The following is a 24,884-nucleotide window of genomic DNA, read 5'->3' as shown; positions in this document are numbered from 1 at the left end:
ATTAGCCAGGTTTAATCCAAATGGGTTTGATCTGTACTCAAATGAATATATTCCTGTAAGCATTCTTTTTTGTGCTGGCATATAGGTCTCTGTAGTTAGCCTGTGTGTTTCTGTAGTTCTTGCAAAGTATACAAACAAAGCTGTACTTCCTTTTTATGTGTAGTTTGGCTCTGAGCTTAAATCTCAGTGTGTGACCATATAAATCTGTGGATGCATGGCTCTTTTAGTAATTTGTGTGTGAGAGAAAGAGAAAGAGATTGTTAACATTTTAGGATTTGTTCACGAATGTTACAATTTCCAGTATTTTCTGTATTGCTCACAGTTTAAAGACCAACCTTTCAAGTCTCTAATTTCCTCACTGGTTCTGAATGTTAGGAGAAAAAAGACGTAATCTGTTTCTGCTTTGATGCTGTCACAGAGCTGCCTGTTCAGGGAATAGCAACCGTCTTGAAGCTTTTTCCTTTGAAAACCCAACTCCCCATTATGCAGCCTTCTGGATTTTAAAAAGGCTCCGTAGCAGGACTGCTTGCAGAAGGGTTTATGTAAGAGCATTCCCATTTTGGAGTCAGTGAGCTCTGTGAAATTTTGAACTCTTTTCCCCTCTGCCTGCATACAAGCTTCAGGGGGGGACTACACAGGGTTGCTTTTGGGGATGTGCTTATCCTGGTTTCTAGGAGTGGGCTACAAGAAGTAGTTCCCTTCTGCCTGGGCAAGACCTACACAGTAGCACAGCAGAACTACGAAGTGCATAAGGCTAAGGAGTAGACTACAGTTACTTGATTTACACCTGTGTAATTGCACTAACTGCAGTGAATTTATAGCTGATTCACATCAAGAAAAGAATCAGGCTCAGGAGATGGATGCCATCCAAGCACGCAGCTCCAACTGAAGTCAAAGACAGCCACTGCATAAGGAGCTTTGCAGGAGGCCCTTTGTGTGTTGTCTGTGTCTTTGAAAAACAGAGACAGAGAGAAAGCGCTTCAGGCCATCCTCTGGCTTCAAAACTTGTGCATATGCTAACTTGGAGCATCAGAAATTTATAGATGTGGAAGGTGCTTTTGAGGATGAACTCTGATGTGCACTCTCACCACAAATGTAACATGACAGTGAGGAATCTGTAGTTCTAAAGCTCCAGCGTGCCCCTTTGTCATCTCCTTGCCTACAGTTTAAACCTATATATTCAAGAAGAGAAGTTGACTCCTTTACATCAGATGGAAGCCCCCTACCAGCAGGTGTGCTTTTCTTGGTAGGCTTTTCACAGACTCCTGATAAGTAATCTACAGATCTGTTGGGGCTCACAGACTACAGATTATAAATCTTGACGGGAGATGTTTTCAGATAACCCTATTCTTGTTGTTCCTTACTGTTTTATTTAAAAATCATGCTTTCGTGAAGTTTAGCATTGTTGAAAGATGTCAACATGGAAAACAAAACATATCTTTGGCAACTGAGTAGCTACAAAATGCACAGAAGTCTGGAAACTTCTACCCAATGCCCACACAATCTGTGTCAGTATTAACCAAAGAGTAGAGATGGGAAGGAAGATCATTCTCCACACAAGTTAATAAGCTTTCCAGGTGAATTTTCAAAACTGGATTGCTTGAAAAGTAGCTATTCTCTTTGATCTGTAATTTTGTGTCTGATAGCTTCTATCCTATATACTGCAGTTCTCAGAAACAAGTTACAAATTCTCTTGCCCAGGTTACTGTACCTTGACATAGGCAACAATTTTAAGGGAGATAGTTGCAAGGTAGAGGGAGTTCATTGCAAAGTCCATCAGATTCCACCAGTCATGTACGTACTCATTGAATCCACCATCCCACATTTCCTTGATTTCTCCCCAGATAAAACCTGCAGAAAGAAAGTGAGTTCACTGTCATGAGAAGGTATTATTTGCCGTTAAACTACTGTGTGTATGTGATGTGAAAAGACAATTATAAATTAACAGTTTGGAAAAAATGCCTCATCCCTCCTGTCTTGTACAAGTAAAATCATGCTGATTACGAGGCATTTTACAACGCCATTAGGAATGCAGTCTAGAGAGATCCGAGAAAGACCTAGGCTTCCTATGCAGGGCTCCAGATACAAAGACAAGGAGGCTGCCTGAAACATATGTTAATTGTAACCAGTATGAGTGGATTGGCTCAGACGAAATTTGTTTTATATGAATAAACTATTTAAGTAACTGTATTTGTTATGTTTTCCCGTAGATTGTCTGCTCCCACAGTAATTCATTGCTCAGTTGGACAGTACTGATTTTTTTTCTTTCTCTGCAGAACATGCAACACTGGTACCAGCTTCTGCATACCAGTATATTTCCTCCCTGACCTGGAAATATCACACCAGAGAAGGAAGAAGTGAATTTGTTCTCTATGCTCAGTTACTGCATTTATGCATCTTGCTGCACTGAAAGCCCATTGGGAGTATTCGGGAAAAAAAAAAAGGTACGACTCAGCATGGAAAAGGGCACTGCAGCCTGACATCACATCTCTCAGCAATGACTCACCTAATGTCAAATATGGCTGTGGGTTTTGCGAGGTGAAAATTTGTTCTCAAGGATATGGCCAGAGCCCATCATCTCAACTCTGAAATGCCTTCTGGTAATAATTTGTGGCACTTGCTAACCTTCACTATTCCTCCCTGCTGCTAGAGGGGTAAGGGTGAGCTTCTGTAGTTCATTACCTGGCATAAAATTTTCATTTTAAGCAACTCGTATGTCCTTTACTTAAGACTTGTTTAAGTACTTTTGAGAGCCTAAGCCCAATTAAAAAGCAAATGGCAGCTAGGCTCCTACATCACTATTCTTCTGAGCATGTCCTCAGAGTCCCCTGGTATTTTGAACTAGCCAGTTTACAATATCCTTGCATTGAAGACCTGAAACATGTGTGAAAAGAAAAAAAATATATACCTCAAAGTATATTACTGCTACAGTTACCCAAATTGCTGCCCATACCCAACCACAGGATACCACAGTGGTCACTGAAATGCCACTTGCAGCTCAATTTTAGGACCTGAAAGTTCAACCTGAAGAGCAGATAATGTTGAAATGAACTGCTGCAAACATCCAGATATCAATCTTAGCTCTTCAGCTGCCAGCTAGCAGGTCAATGGTCAGGCAAGCATAATGTCAAGGCCAATAAGGTAATTTTCTAACAGCTGCCAAATCTTTGCATGCACACAAAAACACGAAATAAATCAATGGAGTGGAGCCTGTTGAAGAACTCATACGCTGTATTTATAGTGAGTTATCATTGCTGGTTACTATAGTTACAGCAATGCTGTGTGTGCCTGTTCTCTCTCTCCTTTTATAGTGGAAGATATTTCATAAATAATAACCTTTAATCTCCTGAAACTGCTCTAATTTCTCCCATTTAATCAACAATCCCCAAACATCCCTACGTATCTGAAACAAAGGAACTAAAAAATAAGAAGAGAGAACGGTGACAGGCTATTTTGAAAGTTCTTTTTTTATGGATTATCCTTTCATCTGCACATCAATTTTGCTGAAGTGCCCACCATTTCCTTCAATTTAAACTGTGAAGTGAAGGATAAAGTGCAGAGATCACCTAAGCTCAGAAAAGACATTTAACCTTCTCAGCTTAAGTTTCTACCAACACGTACACCTCAGTGCCATAATCCAGGCTAGGAAGGTAATGAGGCTTGAGTTACCATTTGGAAGTTGTGATGGAGCTACACAAAGAGCAAAATGCCCTGGGTTGGGATGGAAAGTGATTTGTAAGCATGTTTGCAACTCTAATTTTCTTTCTGCATTTTCCATCAGCAATTTTAGTTTTGGCACACAGAGCAGCTAGGCGTGCTTGGCACAGAACCAGCCTGATCCTGAGCCACCACAGAAAGGAGGAGCCGGGTACTGGTGTTACCCCAGGAGAGGAGCCAGCAGGCACGGGGACGCAGAGGTGGACCCATGAGGAGCAGTGAGGAGCCCCAGGGAGAGCTCTGGAGATTGAGGTTTGCTGAGAGAGGTGTCCCTTCTTCTTCAGTGGCTCTATCCACTTCCTCCCATCCCACCTCACCACCTCACCTGTACCTCCTGCCCTTGGGGGACCCGGACACCCCTGTTCTTCAGTTATGCTTGCCCAAGCCAGACCAGAATAACAGCCTCAGCTTTAACCTGCTCATCATACACAGCCCCTCCTTCTTCTGCTTATATTAGGGCAAATCAATATTGATTTGATCAGTGTTTATCAGCACATGGGCATAAGGCAGCATGAGATTTATCTTCCCTTTTCTGCTTTCCTGCAGGCTATTTGGGAGCCCAGGTACCTGCATGCTGAGTCCCGGTGCAGATCAGCGAGAAGGCAAAAGCAAAGGCAGGTCCTCAGCTCTGCCTCCTGCCACGTACCAGCAGAAGGAAGCCAGCATTCAAGTGACGCTATTTGTCACTAGCATGACCCAGAAGCTAATTCCTATACCCGCTTCTTGCACAGTGCATGTGGGAAGCAGGGAGGGAGCTCTGCCTGCTGAGGTTTACTCAGGGTCATCTCTAAAGGCATGTCAGATGGCACCACGAACAGCAGAAGAGCCCTAGGCCAACAGGATCTGTTGTTCCAGAAGGAGCCCAGCTGTTTCCTGCAGTGACTGAAGTTGGCTGCCAAATCTCTTTACACGCTGCTGGTGCTGAGCTCAGGAATGAGTCTCCACACAGTTGCCATGGGCGCGAGTCAGGCGACTGTGGCTCAGGATTTTTTTGGGGTTTCTCATTTACCTAGAACCCAGGGCAGGATCAGCCACTCCACAATGGTGGGAGGCGGGCCCTGCATGTGAAGGTCGGTCCTGACGATGTGCTGCGATGCCAGCAGGAGCATGAAGAGGAAGGTTAGGTACGAGCCAGTGTGGCAGATAAACTTGATAAATGGCTTTTTAATGAACAGTCCCAGCCTGCTCTTCGGTGCAATCAGGTATGCCACAGATAGCACAGGGAACAGCAGTCCGATGGTGACACAGGTCAAGAGTTTTACTGCCCAGTGTTTCCGCCTCCATCCTGGAAAACCGTCGTACCAAAGCGTTGCTAGTAGCTGCTGGCAGTTTGGCTGAGCAACAAACTGAGGAAGAGAAGAGAAAGATTATTACAGGCTGGTACTTCATGCGTGCTGCCCCTTGTGTTATGTGTCAGGGCCCACACAGACCCTCAGATACAACCTGGGGCTTGTATGGGGCGGGAGAACATATTTTAGGGACAGACAGACGAAAGGAGGGAGACTTCCCTCTGCTTTTCTTCACAGGATTTCAGATTTCTTCTGTGAGGTCTTTTCCATTTGAAACATCCTATCAGTCACCCACCACACGTAAAGCCTCGTGCAAAGGTGCTACAACTAAAATTCTTATTATCTTTTTCTCTTCCCCTGCTTTTTCAGCACATTTCAGCACATTTCAGGTTTCAACTGTGTCAAACAAATCACTGTCAGCATCTTAAGAAGTGACTACAAGACAAGGCAGGAGGGAAAAGATGTAAAGCTGTGTGTGTGTGTGTGTCAGAGAGAGGGAGAAAGGATGTCTCCAGAAGCGTGTGGGGTGCTGCACATGATTTGTGTAAGGACGCCCGCATATGTGCATGTGGGCTGGGCTGGGCATGAGACAGCATGCAGTAATGTAAAGTTCAGCCAGGTGACATCTGCTGGGGAGCAGGACAGCACGTTTGTAAACGTGCCTCGTTATTAAGAGAGCGCTTGTAGAAGGTAAGAGATTAAGCAGAGGCAAAAAGAAACCTTTGATCACACTGGCAAAAAAAAAAAGATGCTTGAAATTTGACTTTCACTCTGTGAGAACCAGCTTTATGATAGTGATTTATTGCATCTCAGGGACTCCATACCAAAAATGCTCAGGTTGCAACTACTTCTGACAATTTTAATACCTAACAGCCTTTGGAATTGGAAACTCAAGCCAAGATATTTCTGGCCTGTGCCAGAAGACTTCATGTTCTTGATTATACCTGGGCAGCCCCATGATTTTCAGAACTTTTCAGACCCAGAGCTAATTAGAGATGTCTGCAAGATCAAGACAACTGTGTTTGTGTATTTGATTTCTAACCCATCGTAAGGAAGTTGAGCGCTGGCAGAGGCTGCCCAGAGAGGCTGTGAGGCTGTGGAGTCTCCTCCTTGGAGATCTTCAGAAGGGTCTGGACGTGGTCCTGGGCACCCTGCTCGGGGTGGCCCTGCTGGAGCAGGGGCTGGACCAGATGGGCCCAGAGGTCCCTGCCAGTCTCCAGCAGCCTGTGAAGTTACCCCTCCTGATCTGCTGAACTCAGGTTTGTCACTGGGCTCTGCGAGTTCCAAAGTGAACCTCAACTAAGACGACACTGCTGTTCATTACACTTGGCTCATCTCTATGTAACAGGGAGCTCTGGGAGGGATGGCGTGCTAAAGTGCTATCTTCGTGTAGTGCTCTCTTCTTCCCCCGTCAGGGAAGCTAGATTTTATCAGGCAAAGCACTCTTTTCCCACTATAACTTAAAACAGCTCTTGGAAAAAAGATGCCATGGTGGCGGCAAAGGGACTGGCTTATGAATGCAAGGGTTTCCTTCTGCATGTTCAGCCCCAGCAGAAACTCCTGTGCAGACACTAGTCCACCCAGTGCAGATGCAGCCAGGGCTAAGAACACATCAGCCACCTCATGTGCATTTATGAGACACTTAAAAGGCTCTCCTCATCACATCTAAAACGTTTGTACCTAGAATTTGCCACCAGGAGATCACATCTGGTGTGAAAGAGACGATTTCTTAATGCAAGTTTCAGCACACACCTGTATCTTTTTAACACCCAAGCCCTGCCAGAACTGCCCAAAGTTATTTAGTGTACACAAGGACTTTTCACGTGCAATTCTCAGAGTGCTCTACACAAGCAGAGCACGACCCTGCCATGTTCAAAACAGCCAAACCAACGCGAAATAAAAGGGAGCAATGAGCTAGCAGTAGCAGACGAGCGAAGGCAGCGGGAGGAGGCGATGCTGGGGTCTCCTCAGTCCCTGATCCCACAGCACGAGGCAGCGGTGGCATCGCAAGCCCCCATTCTGATGGCAAGTGGTATTTGGAAACACCCTGCAGAGCTCCCACAGTGCCAGAAGACCAGGAACAACGTACAGCAAGAGGGAAAAAAATCAAATAACAATCTCCACTTCTTTCTCTCCAGCTCTTACATCTTACCTAGTTTCTTCTGAATATGGATTTTTGGTGTGAACGGTGTTGTAGAAAGCAAAGTAACATGTCACTGAAGTTAAGCAAGGTCATTTCTGCAGTTGTTTTTGAGTTTTGTGAATGTATTTTCTATTTTGTAACTGGTTGGCTATATCAGAATCAGACTGGTTTTGGACTGGGCAATTCAAAGACATGGACTGACCGAAATTAGTACTGAAACTAAAATCTCCAAGAGGCGCAGCAGGCAGTTATGAAGCTGGATGTTTACGTGTTATTACTGCAGTAAACACGACTGCTGCATCTGACATACGAGTGACACAGCAGTCCAGAGGGTATCAGAAAAGAAAATCAGAAGCACCTTTGATTTGGAACTAACTTCACAAGCACACACAGCAGGAACTGGACAACAGTTGATATGGCAATGATCTCCAGAAAAAGCAAAGACCTGTTGCCCATAACTACCAGAAAATGGTATTGTAAAATCCCAAATCTGGGGACAGAGATGAAAGAAACGATTCTCCAGAAACTGAAAAAACCACCAAGCATTGATTTTTGCTTGGTTCATTGGTTTTTAATCTGTTGTTTCAGAAGGGTCAACGTGTTATGTTTAAAAGCTAGAAGACAGGGAGGGTTATGCTGCTGGATTTTTTCATTTAAGATCACAAAGAGGAGCTGTGACCGGACATGTTCTGCAGTAATTTACATGGTAATAGACACTGCTATTTCTCAGAGATGAGGTACAACTTTTTTTTTGAGGGGGAAAATGTATAAACACATTTTCTTTTTATCACATACGATAGAAAGCTTTAAGGGGAGAACAAATCTGTTTTTCCCTTGAGTCAAAGTCAGAGTCATTTGAGAAATCAAATGACTATATGTTCCTCTGGTTGCTGTGCAACTTGCGAGCATCTCAGAAGTGCCTCCTCTCTGCCTAATAGCTCATTTATAAAATCTGCTTTCCATGCTGTCTCTGATGCTCGTTCTTCAAATGGAGAGAAATTCACACATCATGAAAGGCCAGCTTTAAAGATCAGCTTAGCAAAAAGGAACAGAAACGGAAAAAGCCATTAAATTTTCCAATCAAGTCTATCCCAACCTCACTAAAAATGGCCTGAGGGAAATTTTAAGCACACCACACACACAGGAAAACCTCCCTAATGTCAAACAAACCGTCAAATGCTGCTTTTCTTAAAAAGAAAATACCAATGCACATAACCAATGCAGGTTTCTGCTAACTCATCTTAGCCCAACTCATTAATCACAGATTTAAAATTAGTAGCTACTACAGCTTAGATCTTAGGTGGTGCAAAGACTATGGCTGGCTGAAATGCAGTTTTTCTGGTGTGCATAAACACTGGAAATCTGAATTATAATGAAAAAGTCAAAGAAGCTTTTGGTTTGCTGACTAGAGAACCAATTGTCAGTAATTTCACGTTAACTTGGGAGAATATGGCTAACAGCTACTTCCCTAGGTAGTGCTGTGAATGGCAGTCTCATCTTTGTTTCTAGGCGTTGTCACCAGAACTCGCTGACTAAACCATCAAATGCTCAACTCATTAAAGATCATCTAGGGCTAAATCAATACACATGAAATACCAAACCAGGAAAAAGCTCAGCTTTAGCCCTTTTGAGGTGTGAAGTAACCCGAAACTGTAACAGCGTTGTGGAACTTTTCATCCATAATTTGCAATTTCTTTACAAAGTTAAGGAAACGATCTTATTTCTACTTTGTGAATAGGCAAAACTGAGAGCTGGAAAAGCAAATTGACTTTTCCAACATCAGTTATGCAAAGGCCTTTCCTGAGCACAAGTTCCATTTCCATGTAGGTAGGGTCCCAAAGACATTTTTCATCTTTTTTTTCAAAGCCTTTCCATTTGCTGCAGTTAGAAATAGTGCGTGTGTATATCACAGCCTTTTATCATTTCACATGAACATACTGTATGCGACAGGATTTGGTACCAGTTAAAGTTTCTGCACCGTGAGAAGCCGAGAGCTCGATCATTTCAAAAACTGCATATTGTCCCAGTTTTGTAGGTGGCCCAGAATCAGTGGCAGATGTACTGTAGCGGGCGCCGTGTTTGGGAAGATGAGCATATGACTCGCAGCGTGCTTCTCCAGTACGGAATGGGCACCGTATCGATACTGCTGCATTGTAGGAGCCTCCCATCTCTGTTACAGGTGTCATCATCCCAGAGACATGATGGACAACGTTCTGACAGCTGTGTTAACGAAAAGAAAGGCTTCTAAAAGGTGGCATTTATATGCAATTCAGCTAATGCATGAAATAAACATTCTGTGCTACAATGCCTGTGGCATAACGTTGCCTGGGCTTGTGACTTCCTGTAGACGAAGCCACTGATGCATTTCTCTGGGAGGAAATCTGAAGAGCAAGCTCCTTCTGCATTATCTGTGAGCAGAACCTGTCCCTAGCTGATGGTGAGATTCACTTCATGACTAGTAAGATGCAACTCAGGGTACTTTCTTCTGAGGTCAGCACCATTGTGCCAGCAGAAGGCAAGACGCTTCATTTGGCCTCTGAAAACGGGGATAAGTGTCTTCACCTTTCCAAGAAGTGAGATCAGCAACTTCAGACATGGCTGGGAACCGCTTTGAGGGCAGAAACTACTGCTACACCAAGTCTTTTATGTTTTCTCTTTCTTCTTTCAGTCTTGCCAGGGTGTTTGTGTAACATTTGGCTTGCAGCTGGTTTGTGCTATTAGAGAATTTCATTCTCGATGCTCATCATACTCATTGTCACCTGATCCCCTATCAAGGGGAATGTTTTTAAGGGAAGACAGCAGCTGCTGGATGGAGTGTCTTTTTCTTAATATCTAATCTTTACTGATATTTTTATATCACCTAGATTCTATTTCTTGGGAATTAAATGCTTTCTGCATGCTGTGCCATTAATATAAATATCAAACACAAAAATTATATTCCACCCCTCCTCCCCTTATCTATGGGGAAATCCCTTATCTCTCACAGTCATAAGTAATTTAGGATCAGACACAGATGGGCTGAGATGTGAATGCCTCAGGGAGCAACTGAAATAGCTCCCTGATAGACATCACAGGGGCTGAGCACAGTATCTCTCTGCGTTTATTCTGATTATCGTGACGGCTGCCAACAGGCTCTTCTGTTTGGAGTTTGTTGGAGTTCTTTTCTGTACCTTTGCTGCAGACAGTGATAGTGAATGCTCTTCATAGACGAATAAGCACTAATTTATAACTACAGAGCCCTGTGTTAATAAGCCGGACTGCCTTCTTCTGTTAGTCAGCTACAGCAGCTCCCAGGGAGGTTACCACTGAGAGCCAAATGTGGCATGGGAGCCATGAAATTAAGTTTGCTTTCCCTGTCTGGCACTCATTTTGACAGCTTAGACCTCACCAACAGCTCCATATCCCACAGCAGCTATCTGAAACCTGGTAGCTGAATGCAGCACTTTCTGCAGTGTTACTGCATTTGGGGTTATTATTATTTTATATGCTATATATTACTTATGATAAGCACTATATTACATTAAATTACACTATATTATAATATTATATAACAACTATATTCCATAGCAATTATCCAAAACATAGCAGTTGAATAGCTGCAAGGTTACTGCGTTTGGGGGCATGATTATTTGTTGCTGCCCTTTACAATTAAAGCTATTCTGGCTTTATTTCGGATTTCCAGGCGAACTGAGCTCCGTTTTGCAGTCTGTGTGACAGTCAGGTAGCTGCAGTGTCTGATGCAGTAGCGTAAGTATGTATTTCAGCTAGTGCTGTAAGCAACGAAGGTTTCCTGTGAATCCAATCCTGCCATGAGAAGGATAGATACCATTGCCATTCTCCACTCACTGTGCATCCTGCCGGGTTACTCCCTGCACTCTCTCCCTGGCAGTCCCCAGGTTGAAGGGAGATGTCTCTGAGGACACCCAAGCCCCCAAGTGCTGGTGAGTGTGGTGTGGCCAGGCAGGGCTGGGAGCAGCAGCTCTGTGCCCCTCTCACCCCACGCACATCGATACAGCTCTGCAGGTGGGCTGTGGGAGCTCAGCCTTCCAAACTCGAACTTCCAGCATCAATTGATTAGAATTTCTTTCCTCCCGTGAAGACACAGAAGCTCCTTACTCTAACTTGGACTTCAGAAACATGAACTGGTGTACAAAACCCACACACTTTTAAAATAGCCTTTTTCCTGCACTCCCAAATCCTCCAGATGTGCCTGCTCAGAACCAAGGAGCACAAGGCACTTCCAGCGCGAGAGAAAAACCATTCTGCCTCCGTTTTGTAACCAAGGACAAGAAAGGAAATGAGATTGTTTTATCCGTTTGAATGCTCTTAACGGAAATTCCAGTGGGCAATACTCAAAGAACTACATCTCTAAATTAGCCCAGAAACAGAAGAAAGTAACTATCTGTGGCCTAATTTGATGTCTGCTGCAGAGAGCCAGTAAGCCCTATGAGATCAGATATTCTACATAAGAAATAGCAGCCTCCTCAAGTTTGCAGTGTTGCAAACAGTGAGATGAATAAGAAAATCCCTTTTGTAGCACATTTCTTTTTTAAGTTCAACCTTGTTAATGACTGCAAAGTTATTTACATTCTGCTGCTGAAGCATGAACTGCAGAGGGTAAACACCTAATGGCTGTTCATCCTGTTAATTAAGTACTTTCTGCAACAGGGAGTGAAGGGAAGAAATGAAACGAAGTTGGAGGAGAGGCTGGGTAACTCAGAGAAAAGAGACTACAGCTCAACATTCTTCATCAGGCATTTCCAAGAGATAATCTATTTTCTTTTTTTTTTTTCTTTTCTTTTTTTTCTTCAGGGAAGTACAGGATGAATATCCTACCGAAAACACAGCTGCTACTCACATGTATGTTACTCCTCACAGCAAAGCACTGATGCACATCCAAATGGCAGTCGTTCCTGCCATTAAGATCACTAGCTCAGCTGGAAGAGTCCTTCAGGAAAACCTGGTGCTACCCAAATTGCTCAGATCCTCTACTGGTGGATAAAACAAACTCCAGATCCTCCACAGATGAACATATGGCCTTAAATTACACATAATTTTGTCTAATCTGTTCTTAAAATATTTTAAGTGGTGATGACACATTAATCTCAACTATAGGTCTCCTATCCCTAACACATTTCTTGACGGTAGCAGACATGAACTCAGTTTAAGTTGTAGCAACTGGAAAGTCACTAGTGATGTGAATGCTGGCAAAAAGCAAGATCGAATAACTGCTAAAATCCTGCCACAGTTCCATCAAGAGTCACAGTTTTCATGAATTTACGCTGGATTGGTTTAAATATTTAAATAAAAGAGGTCCCGCATGTTCTAGGACAAAGGTAGAAGCTTGTAAATCTTGAGTGCCTACTCATGGAAGAAGCAATTAACAAAGTATTTAAGCTTGAAATTACCTCCACCTCTATTCAGAGCGTTTAAATGTGTGTTTAGCTATAGATTTGTATTTATGGCCCATGTCAGCGGGATGTAAACGTGGGCGTAAATCCTGCCCTGAATAAAGGCAAGCTGCCGAATGGTGCTCGTGGAGGCCACCCTGCTAGCCAACAGCTCACAGCCCAGCTCTGCTGGGTCAGAGCCTGAGCGAGAGGCCAGGTAAAAGAAAGGAGCCTTGCAGCAGGAGAAGCAAAAATTTAGAGCATGCATTTTAGCAGAGAGCAGAACAGAGTTGATAAATTCCTGCAGAACCGATTCCAGCAAATATTCCAGTTCTGTTACAAAGATTACCTAGGCACAGATTCAGTTCCCAAAGGTGCAGCACAAGGAGGTGCTGAGCCCAAGCGATGAGGGTCAGTTAATCCACACGGCACTAAGCGATTTCCAAGAGCCAAGCAGAGGCTATCAGACACATCGCACAGAAGCACCGAAAAACCACTCAGGCTAAAAATCACTTAGAGACAAACCTTGCAAACTTTCCTAAGTCCTCTTGCAGACAGCACTTCAAGAGTTACAGGTCTTGCAAGTGAGTACTGGGAGCTCTCTCAGGCTTCAGAGGAAGTGGAGCAGGTATTGACTTTTAAAAGGCTGGGTTTATTCTCCCGAGTGAATTTTTAACATTTACATTAAATAAGTGATAAGTAAAGCAAACATGAGAATTTTAAAAGTCATTCACAAGTATCTTTAAATACATACTTACTTTACCCTATTAGTGTTAATAAAAACTTCTAAAACATTTCTCATTTGTTTCCTTTCTACGCCTGAGAAATGTCTATTTTGAAACTATTTAATTTTGGTTCCCTTTTTCCTTCTACCTTACCTTCTCTTGAGTAAATTTTCTCCAATATCCAGAAAAGAACAGACCAGCATGCTGCAAACACTTCTCACATCCCTGGGAACCTCTGACGGCTACCTCTGAGTAATATCGCTGTTGTAGGGTGAGGAGGACATATTCCTCGCTGCAGGATGTTTGCTCAACTGGCCAGGGGTTGTAGAGAAAGAATAAGGACACAAAAGCTGTAGTCCCAGCTTTTAAATGCCATTCTGCACAAGATCTCAGCTGGGGGGGATGATGAATAACCCATCTATCCGTCTCACTTGTCTCGGAGAGAAGAAGTGCGACGTAACCATGTTTTCAATCATGAGGCATCTACATGGCTCGTCTGGATGATGATGGATCTGAAGTATGCGCGAGAGGAGGAAGGGGAGTGGAATCTCAGTTCCTTTGTCTATGGCATTTTGTAACACTCTTCACTAAGAGACAAAAATGAAGCTGAAATTCACAGAAATCAGATAATTAATAATGATAATTTCTATATCCAAAAGGGAGAGTACACAGCAATATTCTTCCCAGAGTTCATTATTTCGGGGTATCATTCAAAGCAAAGTATGAAATAATACGATATACTCTTCTAGACTGATGTAAAGTTGATTCTGAAAGATACTCTAGACCTTCAGACAAGATAAGACTGAACACTGCTCACACAACATCCAAGGTGTCACTTCTCCTTTCCAGTTTCTGTTGTCTGTGGAAAGCCAATCAATCATGTCCCGCTTTTGGCTTCCCTCCTCTCCTGCTAGCAACAAGACTGATGGGATAGATGAAGTTAAGGGAACTGACAAACTCACTAAATCACTCTTAAAACTGTTACAATCCCTTTAGCTTTCAACATATTTCCCGTCTTTGTGCAAGAGACCATTTAAGTCAGAAGCACCAGCACCAAAAATGACTTAAAGAATGATCCAGGCATTTACTGTCTGATACATGTTAGCCTAATTCAAGCAGAGTCCTTGTCCTTGACTGACATAACAGTCTTATGTTGTTTTTTCAAATCTGTGCATGGCAAGATTAGTCAGAGATGATTTTGCTGTCAAAAGAGAGTCTTCTGCAGTTCTGTTCTGCGACAGCTGCAATATGTGCCTAACCTTCATCAAGTTAGAACATTTTGGTGTTACGTGAATAATATACCAAATAATACCATTTCCTCAAATAAACATTCAAGTCCACTTTGTCAAACTGATGAACCATCAGTCCTCTGAATATTTCTTCTTCTTCTTTCCAGTCTGGGGAGACGTTACACTAAGATGCCACTTCTCTTAGTTTCTGTAACACAATGCAGCTGTTGGGGTTAGATTTCCACGCTCATTTCCAGAACTGAATGAATAAATCTGGCAATGGCACAACCCTTACAGGAGGGGTACGCACCACTCACCCCACTGCCCCGGCAGCAATCAGCAGGAAAAAAACCCTGTGTTAGGAGTGCAAATGCGGATAAGTGTCCCCACCTGTCACCCCAAAGTCCTGACACTGCTGGTAACAGCCCCATTGGTGCCACGTGCATGGAAGATTTTGCAATGCAGTCTGCCTGCTGGGACGGACTCTGAGACAGAACAGCTTCCTTTAGCACAGGCCGCTGTTCACACATCAGATGGCAACTTTGCTGCGTACGATACCAAACAAATGCCGATGGAAAATGAAAGGTGACAGTCGGGCACTGCGTTAGAAATCCCTCACCTTATGTCCAGGTTTGCAGTGCAGGATGGACCGGGAAGTGGTGTAACCACACCATCTCCACTACCTAATACCCTGGGGGATAAGGATGTGCCAGGTCACGAGAAAAGGAAAAAGCTCCCACAAGCAGCAGCTCTGCCTCCCCCCATCTAGTCCTAATAAAGATCTTTTCATGACACGGAATGATTTCCTTCTAGAAACCTGAAAGCACAACCCTGTTTATTAATCTGAGCTGTGCAAGTGCACTGAAGAGCTAGCTTTTTATTGTGCCTTTAAGGAGCACAATACAAATACTCAACCTTGTATCATTATACCTCCAGGCAGTGTGGCAAGAAAACAGACAAAACCAGGGGAGAACAACTTAGCCCTGGCTGCAAGCAAAGAAGGATCTGCGACTATCCATCAAAATACCTGAGTGGCTTTCAAAACAGGTAAACAAGGTGCAGTAGATGAGCTCTGATTTTCACAGACCTCGCACTTCATTTTTCATGCACTTCTGATATTTTTAAAAGCTCTTGTTATACACTAACTGAAGGGCCCTTAGAAATTCACCAAGTTTATGCACGCTCCCCGGGGAAGGATGCTGTGCTTCTAACCGCAGCCACGCAGTTGACGGAGTCAAGACACAGCTGAAAAATATGTGGCATGGCAGGAATGATTATTCATTCACTCCGGTACTGTATCTCAGGAGGTACTTGTCTATGTAAATGACTTGGAAAAATGAACTGGAACTTTTGAAGCTGCATCCTGAAGAGCAAACAGCAAAGAGCACCATTTCTGAATTAGAAAAGTAAACAATTCCATTTCTCTCCTTCCCTGTCATTGATTTAGAGTACAGTGAGTAAGAGAGACTAAGGTTACAGGTTCTGAAAGGGAATTTCATGCAGCCCTTTGATCTAACTCAGTGAAAGTGCTAAGCAAAACAGTCTTAGATAAAATACACCTTTTCTGAGCGCTTTGCATTTTGTGTGTTTCTTCCAGACATCTCAATTGAACCTGCACAGCCATCTGCAACTACCAGCACAGGAAAAATACAAAGTATTAAAAACCCACTACTGTGATGTTCTACTTCATTTTGAAGACGTGAATGACCTGTGATGGAGAGCAGGACAGCTGGAATGGGCTGACTGTATATTGGTACTATGGGTACTGCAGCTTAGCAGAATGTTGTATCTGCTTTGCAGAACTTCAAATTACTCTGCAAGGAGTCACCTGCTCTTTTAGACCTGATTAGCTGCTACAGTACGGTTGCTTTACATTATTTTAGCAATGTAAAAACATTAAAGGACGCAGAAATTATATCTGAATTCAGCCTATGTTCTTATTCTTTAATACAGTGACGGTACACTGTACATACAACCGTGTGTAAGTGCCTGTCGAGATCCTAAGAGATGACTTTTCCCCATCTTTTCTTAGAAATACAAACAAATTAACAAATGCAGAGCTAACTTGGTGCCAGAAACAGCACAGTGAAGATTGATCCCCAACAGCTGAGCTGTGCCTTTTTGTGTTAAGTCTTCAGCACCTTTCTTCTTCCAAATTAGTCATGAATAAAAGAATATGGAAAGCAGTAATACGAAGATAAATGCCATATACTACAGAGCATTTATAGGAAAGCCTACTTGTCTCTAAGCACATGAATTCCCACGATCCTACAAAGATTATTTCTTCTGAAAGTGGACCCAGAGAAGACTGATGTGTCAGTGCTGGATCTAGCTCATCATGTTTCACGGTGTACTACAGATGCCCTCATTTTTTTTTCCTAATATTTTGTGACTGCCATGCAAACAGCAATCACAAATATTAAATCTTTCCTATCTTCCAAAGAAACTATCAGGGCTCCTCTGTAATCTGACCCTGACGACACAACCATTCCACACTTGAGATGAGGTGGAGAGGGAGCCTGGGAACATTGCACAGCATGTACAATGCTGTACTAAGATCAAATATATGCAGTGTTGTACGTTAATATATATTGTGTATATGCAACGTATACAAAGTTACATGAAGGCACACTTTAATCTTTCCTGTATAACTGAATTTTTTTCCTTCTGTGTGAACAGTAATTTACCTTCTAGGATCTAGGGGCTTATTGAAAACAAACACGAAAAACAGGATTTTTTTTTCCCAATTTTTGGTCCTCTCCCAAAGGAAAAGGGTTTCCTTCCTTGTAAGCAACATCTTTGTCAGTTTATAAAACACTTAGCACATGTAACATTCGGGGGAATCCAAGTTTGTACCTTTTTTGTTGAAAAAAACTGGGAGAATTGTCTACCCTTGTGAAGATGAAACCCGTACCTGTGCCACGAGGCATACATGCACCTGCAGCCTGGATGATGAGTGATTCAGGTCTTCACAGCCTGCCCTGGGCCGTGCTTACAGGGCAGAGGGATTTACCTGGGGATACAGGCTGAGATGGACCCGTTGTGATGATGCCAGGATCTCTCAGAAGGTAAGGCCGAAGGAGCTGATGTGGTTCCACTCGCTCATCAGCCCTCCTTCAGGCTGCTCACTGCGAAGACTGAGGGGCTCATGCCAGATCTAAAGATGAAGTTGCATATACCCTGACAATGTTTACTGGATTCAGTCCAGGGAACAGGGAGTTGTGTTCATGGTGGGGCAGATTGCTAATTGTTTGCTAAAATTAACATACAAGACCAGATTTTTCTCCAGTAGTTAGGAGAAACTGCCAAAACATGCCGATAATTTAGCAGTGGAGTTTCAAAATGCGTCAGCAGGATAAGTGTCTGATCTCCAACAGGATTTAGGCACTTAACCAAATTATACTCTGTTTAAAATCTTATTGCCTGCTTACCTGCATATTTAGCAGCCTAACTAGCTTTGAAAACCTTTCTTCCAAGGGTTCAGAGCCCTTTCCTCCAGGGCTCTTTGGAGCACAAACTGTCCATTGCTGTCCAGGTTTTCCCATCAGGATTTTTTCCAGTCCTGTATGTTCACTGCCAGAAATCATCAACCTGCACTAGGAACTTGAATGCTGTTATTTTTCTGCATCTAGAGCAAAACCAGCACCTACTCTTCAGTAGCAGAGTGCAATGGAAAATAAAAAAAAAGCACAGTGGGTTCATATGAAATGCCTTGGAGAAAAAACACTGAAAAACATGTCTGGTAAAAGAGTACTCTGGATTTCCAGCCTCCTTGTGTTGGTACAAAGCAAGAGCAACTCTAAGATCTGTTCCCTACCAAAAACACACAGCAAAGAACCTCTGTCCAAAAGCAATGATCTTTTTACCAACTCCCTCTAAACAACTTCTTTAGAAAGAATCTAGAAGTTGAACATAACTGCCTGATTAAGCTGAAATAAAATCAATTCATATTTGGGGGGAATTTTTGAGGTCTACTTCACTCAAAAAGAAGCTGAAGGAAATTTTCTCTAGCAATTAGTCTAAAATCAACGTGAGATTACACATTCCTTACTCTGAATATAAAGAATTACCAACTGCAGTAATAATTTACAGCCCCAGAAAAAAGCTAACATCCACTCTGTATTTTCATCTTATGCTACTGGAGATCTGACTTGTAAGTTTGTCAAAGCTATGACATAAAATGTTTCAGCGGAACAAGATGATCTACTTTTAAAAAGTTTGCTGCTCCTCTCTGCAGAACTGTCTTTCATGAAACTGAACTTGCTTCTATTTTCCTTCTTGTCCCCCACAGTTTATTTTTTTCAGTCTGATACTTTTCAATCATGATTAAAAGGCATTTTTCAGTGTCTCCCACCAAATGCTCCTACTCATTTTTTTCAGAAGCTGGCAATGACATTTGTATCTTGCTTGGTGTTTTGTATTGGACTAATTATCATGATTAAAGAACTACTGCTACATGCAAACACCATGCCACCAGCTGCATCGTGTGTTTGTGAATAACCAGGTAGGACGATCTGGTTCAGTAGTGCTGGCTTCCCCAACTCATTCGTTCTGTCCCTACCCACCAGTATTCCACCTTGAAACAGCGCTGACATTAGCTGGCAACACGGAGCTTGTGCTAATTCACTATCATTTCTGTGCTGGAACTGTCATTAATATGCCACAAAACATGGAACTTGCCCATATGTTCGGACTTCAGGAAAAGATGCCCTCCCTCCCCCCAAAAAAAGATCTGAAAGCTGTCAAGCAAGCAAGTAAAGATTAAAAATTTGTTATTTGAAAATAAAAGAGCTTCGGGACTGTTCGGCACTGCATTTCAAATGTAGGAAACCTCTTCAGACTTAGGGTCTCCTAATATGAACACAAGACAAGGGGAAGTCACAGATTGGTGCTCGGGTGTCACGCGTGAGCCTGAGCAGTGACAAGACACCAAGCTCTGCAGTGATCGCCAGGCAGCAGCGCTGGGGGTGCCCTGGCTGCAGAAGGGTGCGTGCAGGGGCAATGTCTGCAGCTATCAGGACTGCAGAAAAAGGAAGCAGAGTTTCTGGACCTTTTCAGATTCAAGGAACATCTGAACTGTTAAACTGTATTACACTTCTCTAGATTAATTCTTCACTACTTGTTCATGCCCCTAACGAATCTATGGTGTTACACAGCACTGTCAGCTAGAGTTAAGAAACAAAATTGACACGGAGGCCAGTGAGCCTTGCTGATTCTTCACTGGAGCAGCACAGCAAGAACACTAAGTTGACCACGTGCTAAATCCCAGAAAGCTTGAGGCTTCAGCTCCAGCTTGTTGCAGCAAGAGGTTGGTGTTCAGGAGGCAAAAGAGAGCAAAGGGAAGAAAGGCAAATCTGCATCTTTCCCTTCTTGACTGTTTTAGCTCAGGTGACAAGAGCAGCCTTTATGGGAGGTGGAATGTTATCTTATCAGGCTGTCCACATCTGGGTCAATGCATAAAACAAAGTAAGGAAGACAGTGAAAAGAATAATGTGGTGAGCTTTTCCACCATTCCTGTCACCCTCTGGATATAGAAAAATGTAATATACATTGAAATTAAGTCCCTCAACCAAGCAAAGTAAATTCCTCTTTCAGATAACCTGAGAACATCACTGGCCAACAGCAATATATCATCTACGAAACTCTGTCCAGGTTTGGAAAGAGAAGGCAAATCCAGAGCCAACTAATGAAATTGTTGTCAGCATTCTCCTTGGGTTCATGGCCTTTATTGAATCAACTTATAAATCTCTGGATCTGCAGGGCTTTTGAAAGGCTCTGTGCCCTTCACCTGAATTATGTCTTTCCTTTCTGGTAATGCGGGCAGAAGTTTGAAGTTCTGGGAATTGCTTCTGAGTCCCTAAAACATGGATAAATGAAGAAGTAAGAATCAACCGGAGGTGCTTCAGTTGAGAAGTATTTGCATGACCGGGATCCACTTCCTAGCATCACACAAGCATTTTCACTTAAGAAAATTGCTGGTAATGTGAAAACCTGGGATGCTGAGCATGCCCTTGTTCTCTTCTGCTCTCTTGTGCTGCTGTAGTTTCTGTGGCTCTTACGAGTTAGTGCCGAATGGGTGCCAGGGAGCGTCTTGTGGCTGGAGGAAAGTAGGATGATATTGTATTATTTCCTGCAGTCAAGAACTCCATGAGCCAGACAATACCCTCTAGCCTTTGTTTCACGTATAAAGGCAGTTAGTGGGAAAAGCTTTCAGAGCTAACAAACCTGGAAATCTCCGAAGGCTGTTCTTTGTAAGGGGCTGGGTTACAATGAAATGGGATTCGAATATCTTTGAAACAGAAAATGTCGGTGCCATAGAACCCACAACCCGCCACAGCAGTCCTGGTCCTGTTGCCCTTGATTGTCAGCAGCCTCACGCCGTCACTGCGGCATGCTGAACCTCCTGGGCCATGACAAACCCATGTGCACATGGTTCTTCACTCAATCCAACTCAGCTCTCCCAAACAAACCCATGGAAACTAGAGAAATGTGTCATTTTATCCACCACCCACACCCTTCACACACTTTTGTATTTGGGTGATTCTTACCTCTTTCTGGTGATACTTTATTGCTACCTTTAGCTTTGCCAAATCATGACATTTTTGGGGGTCCAACTCTTCGCTCTGATCATCTCTGTGATTGAGAATGATCTCCAGTTCTCGGGAACTCCGTGCTTGGTCCAAAAGGTCCTTAGCAAAACGCTTGCACTGCTGGGAAAGCTCTTCATATTCGGCCTTGAACTCATTTTCCACTTTGCTGAGCTCCTTCAGCTCCCAGCCCAGTCGGAAAGCCGTCAGGATCGGGTCCTCGCTCGATAAGGCAATCAGCGAAGGGCTGGCTAAGGCTTTGTAGATGTTCAGCCTTGACCTGGAATGCCTCAGGCTGTCCACCTCCGAACTGGAGACACACTCCACGCAGTTGCATCTGATCTGGTGTGGGCGTGGAATCGTTACCCGTCTTTGGACAAGCAGTTTGATGATTTCATAGTTGTTGGTGTGAGCCGCCAGCATTATTGGGGTGATATCTGGAGTGAATTCTGAAAACTGGGTGTCCATCATCAAGGTTGGAACCTATAGAAAGGGATAAAGCACAGTCATGTTTCATGTGGGACAGCAGAAAGCAGATGCTTCTCCTTCAGACTTTCAAAGTGACCTCATAATAAAACAAAGTAATAACACCCTATGTCCCTTAAATCCTATTGTGTCCATGTATATGTACATGTTTCTGTTCTGGCAAAACCATTTTCATGACTCTGCCTCCAGAGCAGGATCGGTTTGGTGGAAAATCAGTTAAGATCCCATTTGAATGCTCTATACATGAACTTGTTCTGAAATGGCTACTGGTTCACATACCGAAAAGTGGACTTTTGTAAGAAAAAGGAAGACAAAAGGCATAGGTAATTACACAGAAAGAAAGAAAAAAAGTGTACACTGAATAGATTTCCATAACTATAATTATTTCCATTACATATGTGCATTAGCAGGCCAAGGACCTACTCGTAGAAGGCCCTGTACAAGCCGAACCGAACACAGTTGAACAAAGCTCTTCCCCACCTTTTCCCTACTGTTTTTATTTGAAATTACTTTTCAGTGGAAGGATACATTACATAACTGCCCTCAGAATAGATTTGTTTTTATTTTAATGGATTTGAAAAAATTTAAATGTAAAATTAATGAGCCATAGTCCACTACAAATAAGACACTCCAGGGTGTGCATTATTCAGCTACTGTTGCACTTCTCAAAAGATGAGCTTAATGCACACCCTGTTGTGTCTTATTACTATATGCAGAGTGCAAAATTAGACCGAAATGCTCTTACATCCCAAGCACGCAGTGTGCTTCCATTTGCAGCGCAGGCAGCTCTCTTTGTTGTGCGTTAATCATTACTCAGGCATACTGTACGGAGTGTGCCCACCGCTCCTGCCCTGGCAGCTGGCATCCTGCTGCTCGGGGAGCGATTGCTGGTTTTGGTGAACAGTAGGCCTGCTTCCCCTCGCAAATGTCAAAGGCGTTTCAGAGAAACGACTGTCAAAGAGTTCTAATGACAGGAAACATTACTCAGTCTGCAAAGAAGCAAAAGTAAAGCGACAACAAACTAGTACGAGGCAACCAGCTAGAAATCCCTCAGTAGGCTAGATGCAAGACTGGTGGTGAGACAGTGAAGCTCGAAGCACCGAACCCATTTCCCTAGGAGCTAAGTGCCCCTGTAGCACCAAGGGGATGAAGACTCCTGGGCTGATAAACCCCTTTGCAAACCAGCTGTGAAATCTGTGAAATGAGGAGTGAAATCGCCAGCAGCCCACTGCCACACAGGTGTACAGAGCCTCTGCTAGCAGGGTTGGTCCCTGCAGGGTCAGGAGGGAGCCCGTAAATACACCTGCTGGGGGAAAGCAGAGACTGGCAGAGAGGATTTGCTGAGGGTCATGCAGGGCTTGGTGTCTCTGTGCAAGGTTGGACAAAGGTATTTTAAGATCTGTGGTAACAAACAGCTGAGAGCAGCTCTCTTTGTAAGGTCTTTGACTTTCTTTTCCTTTGCTTAGCTGGGTTAGGTAGTTTGTTAAATGTCAAGAGAAAGGTGCAGATTCCTCTCTTCTTTCTCTCTTAGAAGCGCTTTTTTTTAAGCCCTGGTGCTTGTATAACTCCATTTATCTTTCCTCCCCACCTTTTTCAGTCGGTTGCTGGCTGCTGGATTCAGAGCCCCTGCCTCCAAGGAAGAACGTTTTCCCCCCTATCCCTCACTGTCAAGTTTAACGTTGTTTTCCTACATGGAAGTTACTGTACCCACAGCTGTAGAAAGGAATTTCAGCTTTACACAGAAGTTTCCTTGCTGCTCACAACAGGGAACAGGCCTGTGCAGACAAGGTTATGTTACAGGTGGGGATGGAGCTGGTCTTGTCTGCTGCTGTCCTGCTCCTGACGCTTTCTATGTCTGGACCTAGGCCTCACAAAATAATTGTCTCAAGGCCTGGGATTAGACTGGGGGTATGTCAAGTGATTTCTCACCCCTTATTCTGGTTCCTATCACAAGCCCTCCCCCCAGGAGCTCTGCTTTGTTAGGAGATGAGGCAGCCGCTCTGTGGAAGATGTGTTTTCCTGGGCAGCTTGCAGCGCTTTAATTAAAAGGACACGAAGGGCAATGGCAGTGCAGAGAAACAAGGGCTCTCTGGGGTCTGGAAGCAGATCGCTCTAATGCCTCGAATCACAGGAACTGAAGCTTATTGCTGATTACAGCTGAGCAGCAAAACAAATCAGCAGAACGCAAATAGGAGCAGTGCAAAGGATGGCTGCTGTGCCTCTTCCTCGTGCCCAGCTGATCCAAAGAGTAGGCACTGGCTCAAAATTACGTGGCTTGCAGTGGTTATTTTTGTTCCTGTCTTGCGCGGTGCTTTGATAAGTTGCATCTTACTGAACAAGCTGTCTTGTTTTAAAGATGGGGCTATGCAAAGCCTTTGCTCTTAAGGCTACGTGCTGCCTGTTACCACTGGAGGGGCAGCAGATACTACAACCATGCCTTGTGTTGCTGATGTTCCTACCGCAATAGCTCTGACAGGTTGAGTTCATGTTTAGATCAGCTTTTTCTCTGTCTTGGGTTAACTTGCAGTGATAGAAGCAGAAGAGGAATAAATTATTTTACCCCAAGGTCCCTGCTAAGCTCTCCCAAGGTTATTCTCATTAAGTGACCTGAATAACAAATTCCTTTCCATTAACCTCATCACCTGACACAAGCTGTTAAGCTGAGTCCTTCAGAACCTTATTGCCAGCACTTGCACAGGAGTGTGTGCCTTGTTTGCATTTTATCTTGGTAATGTTCGCTTAAGATATTGATGCTACCACTAACAGCGAGTGATCGAATGCTTGGTACCATCTTTCTTGAATTAAGCCTCATAAATGGAGGCCGCTCACCACTGTACCACCGCTTCTCTGAATGATGCTGCAGTGAGTGAAAAATCACCTTTATTTAAAATGGAGGGTGTGTGTGAAACCAGCTTAGCTCCTTGGAGAAGAAAATGGAGGAATAGCTGACATAAAAGCACCATTTGGTATAGCTAAGCTCTCCTCTGAGCAGGAAAACAGAAGTTTTCTAGTAAACAGCATGCTGCTGGAAAGAATCTGTGGATAGGAAGAACAGGAATCTCTGCTCATGTTAGTAACTAGTGTGGTGTAAAAGGAGCAGAAATATAAAGTGAAGGGAAAAAAAAAAAAACTAGCACTGAAGACCTGATGGCTGTGTTATAGGTCTTCTGGGGGTGTGGGTTTGGAGTTGATCTACTCTGAGTGTCCCCAGAGCATGTAGTCTGGGTTGGTGGTGGACAGCAATCCAGCCTGAGTCTCCAAGACTGCTGGGTGATGTGAACCAAAGCATGGTAAACGGAGAGAATGAGGAGTAGAAGA

At 43.5% G+C, this 24,884-nt stretch overlaps 1 protein-coding gene across 3 annotated transcripts in view; it reads right to left on the bottom strand.

Annotated features, from left to right (window-relative positions):
• Positions 1-24,884, bottom strand: part of TRPC5 (transient receptor potential cation channel subfamily C member 5) — a 98,382-nt gene that overhangs the window by 33,495 nt on the left and 40,003 nt on the right. For all 3 annotated transcript variants that reach the window (XM_040572301.1, XM_040572302.1, XM_040572303.1), the window contains 3 exons: positions 21,042-21,563; positions 4,727-5,063; positions 1,712-1,851 (listed from right to left, as the gene is read on the bottom strand). In XM_040572301.1, coding sequence (XP_040428235.1) covers positions 1,712-1,851; positions 4,727-5,063; positions 21,042-21,563 — 999 coding nt within the window. The remainder of the gene's footprint in view (positions 1-1,711; positions 1,852-4,726; positions 5,064-21,041; positions 21,564-24,884) is intronic.

This window comes from Cygnus olor, chromosome 13 (assembly GCF_009769625.2).
Source record: "Cygnus olor isolate bCygOlo1 chromosome 13, bCygOlo1.pri.v2, whole genome shotgun sequence".
Classification (NCBI taxonomy): Eukaryota; Metazoa; Chordata; class Aves; order Anseriformes; family Anatidae; genus Cygnus; species Cygnus olor.
Note: the sequence above shows the minus strand (reverse complement) of the source record. Positions and strands in the feature narration are given on the sequence as shown.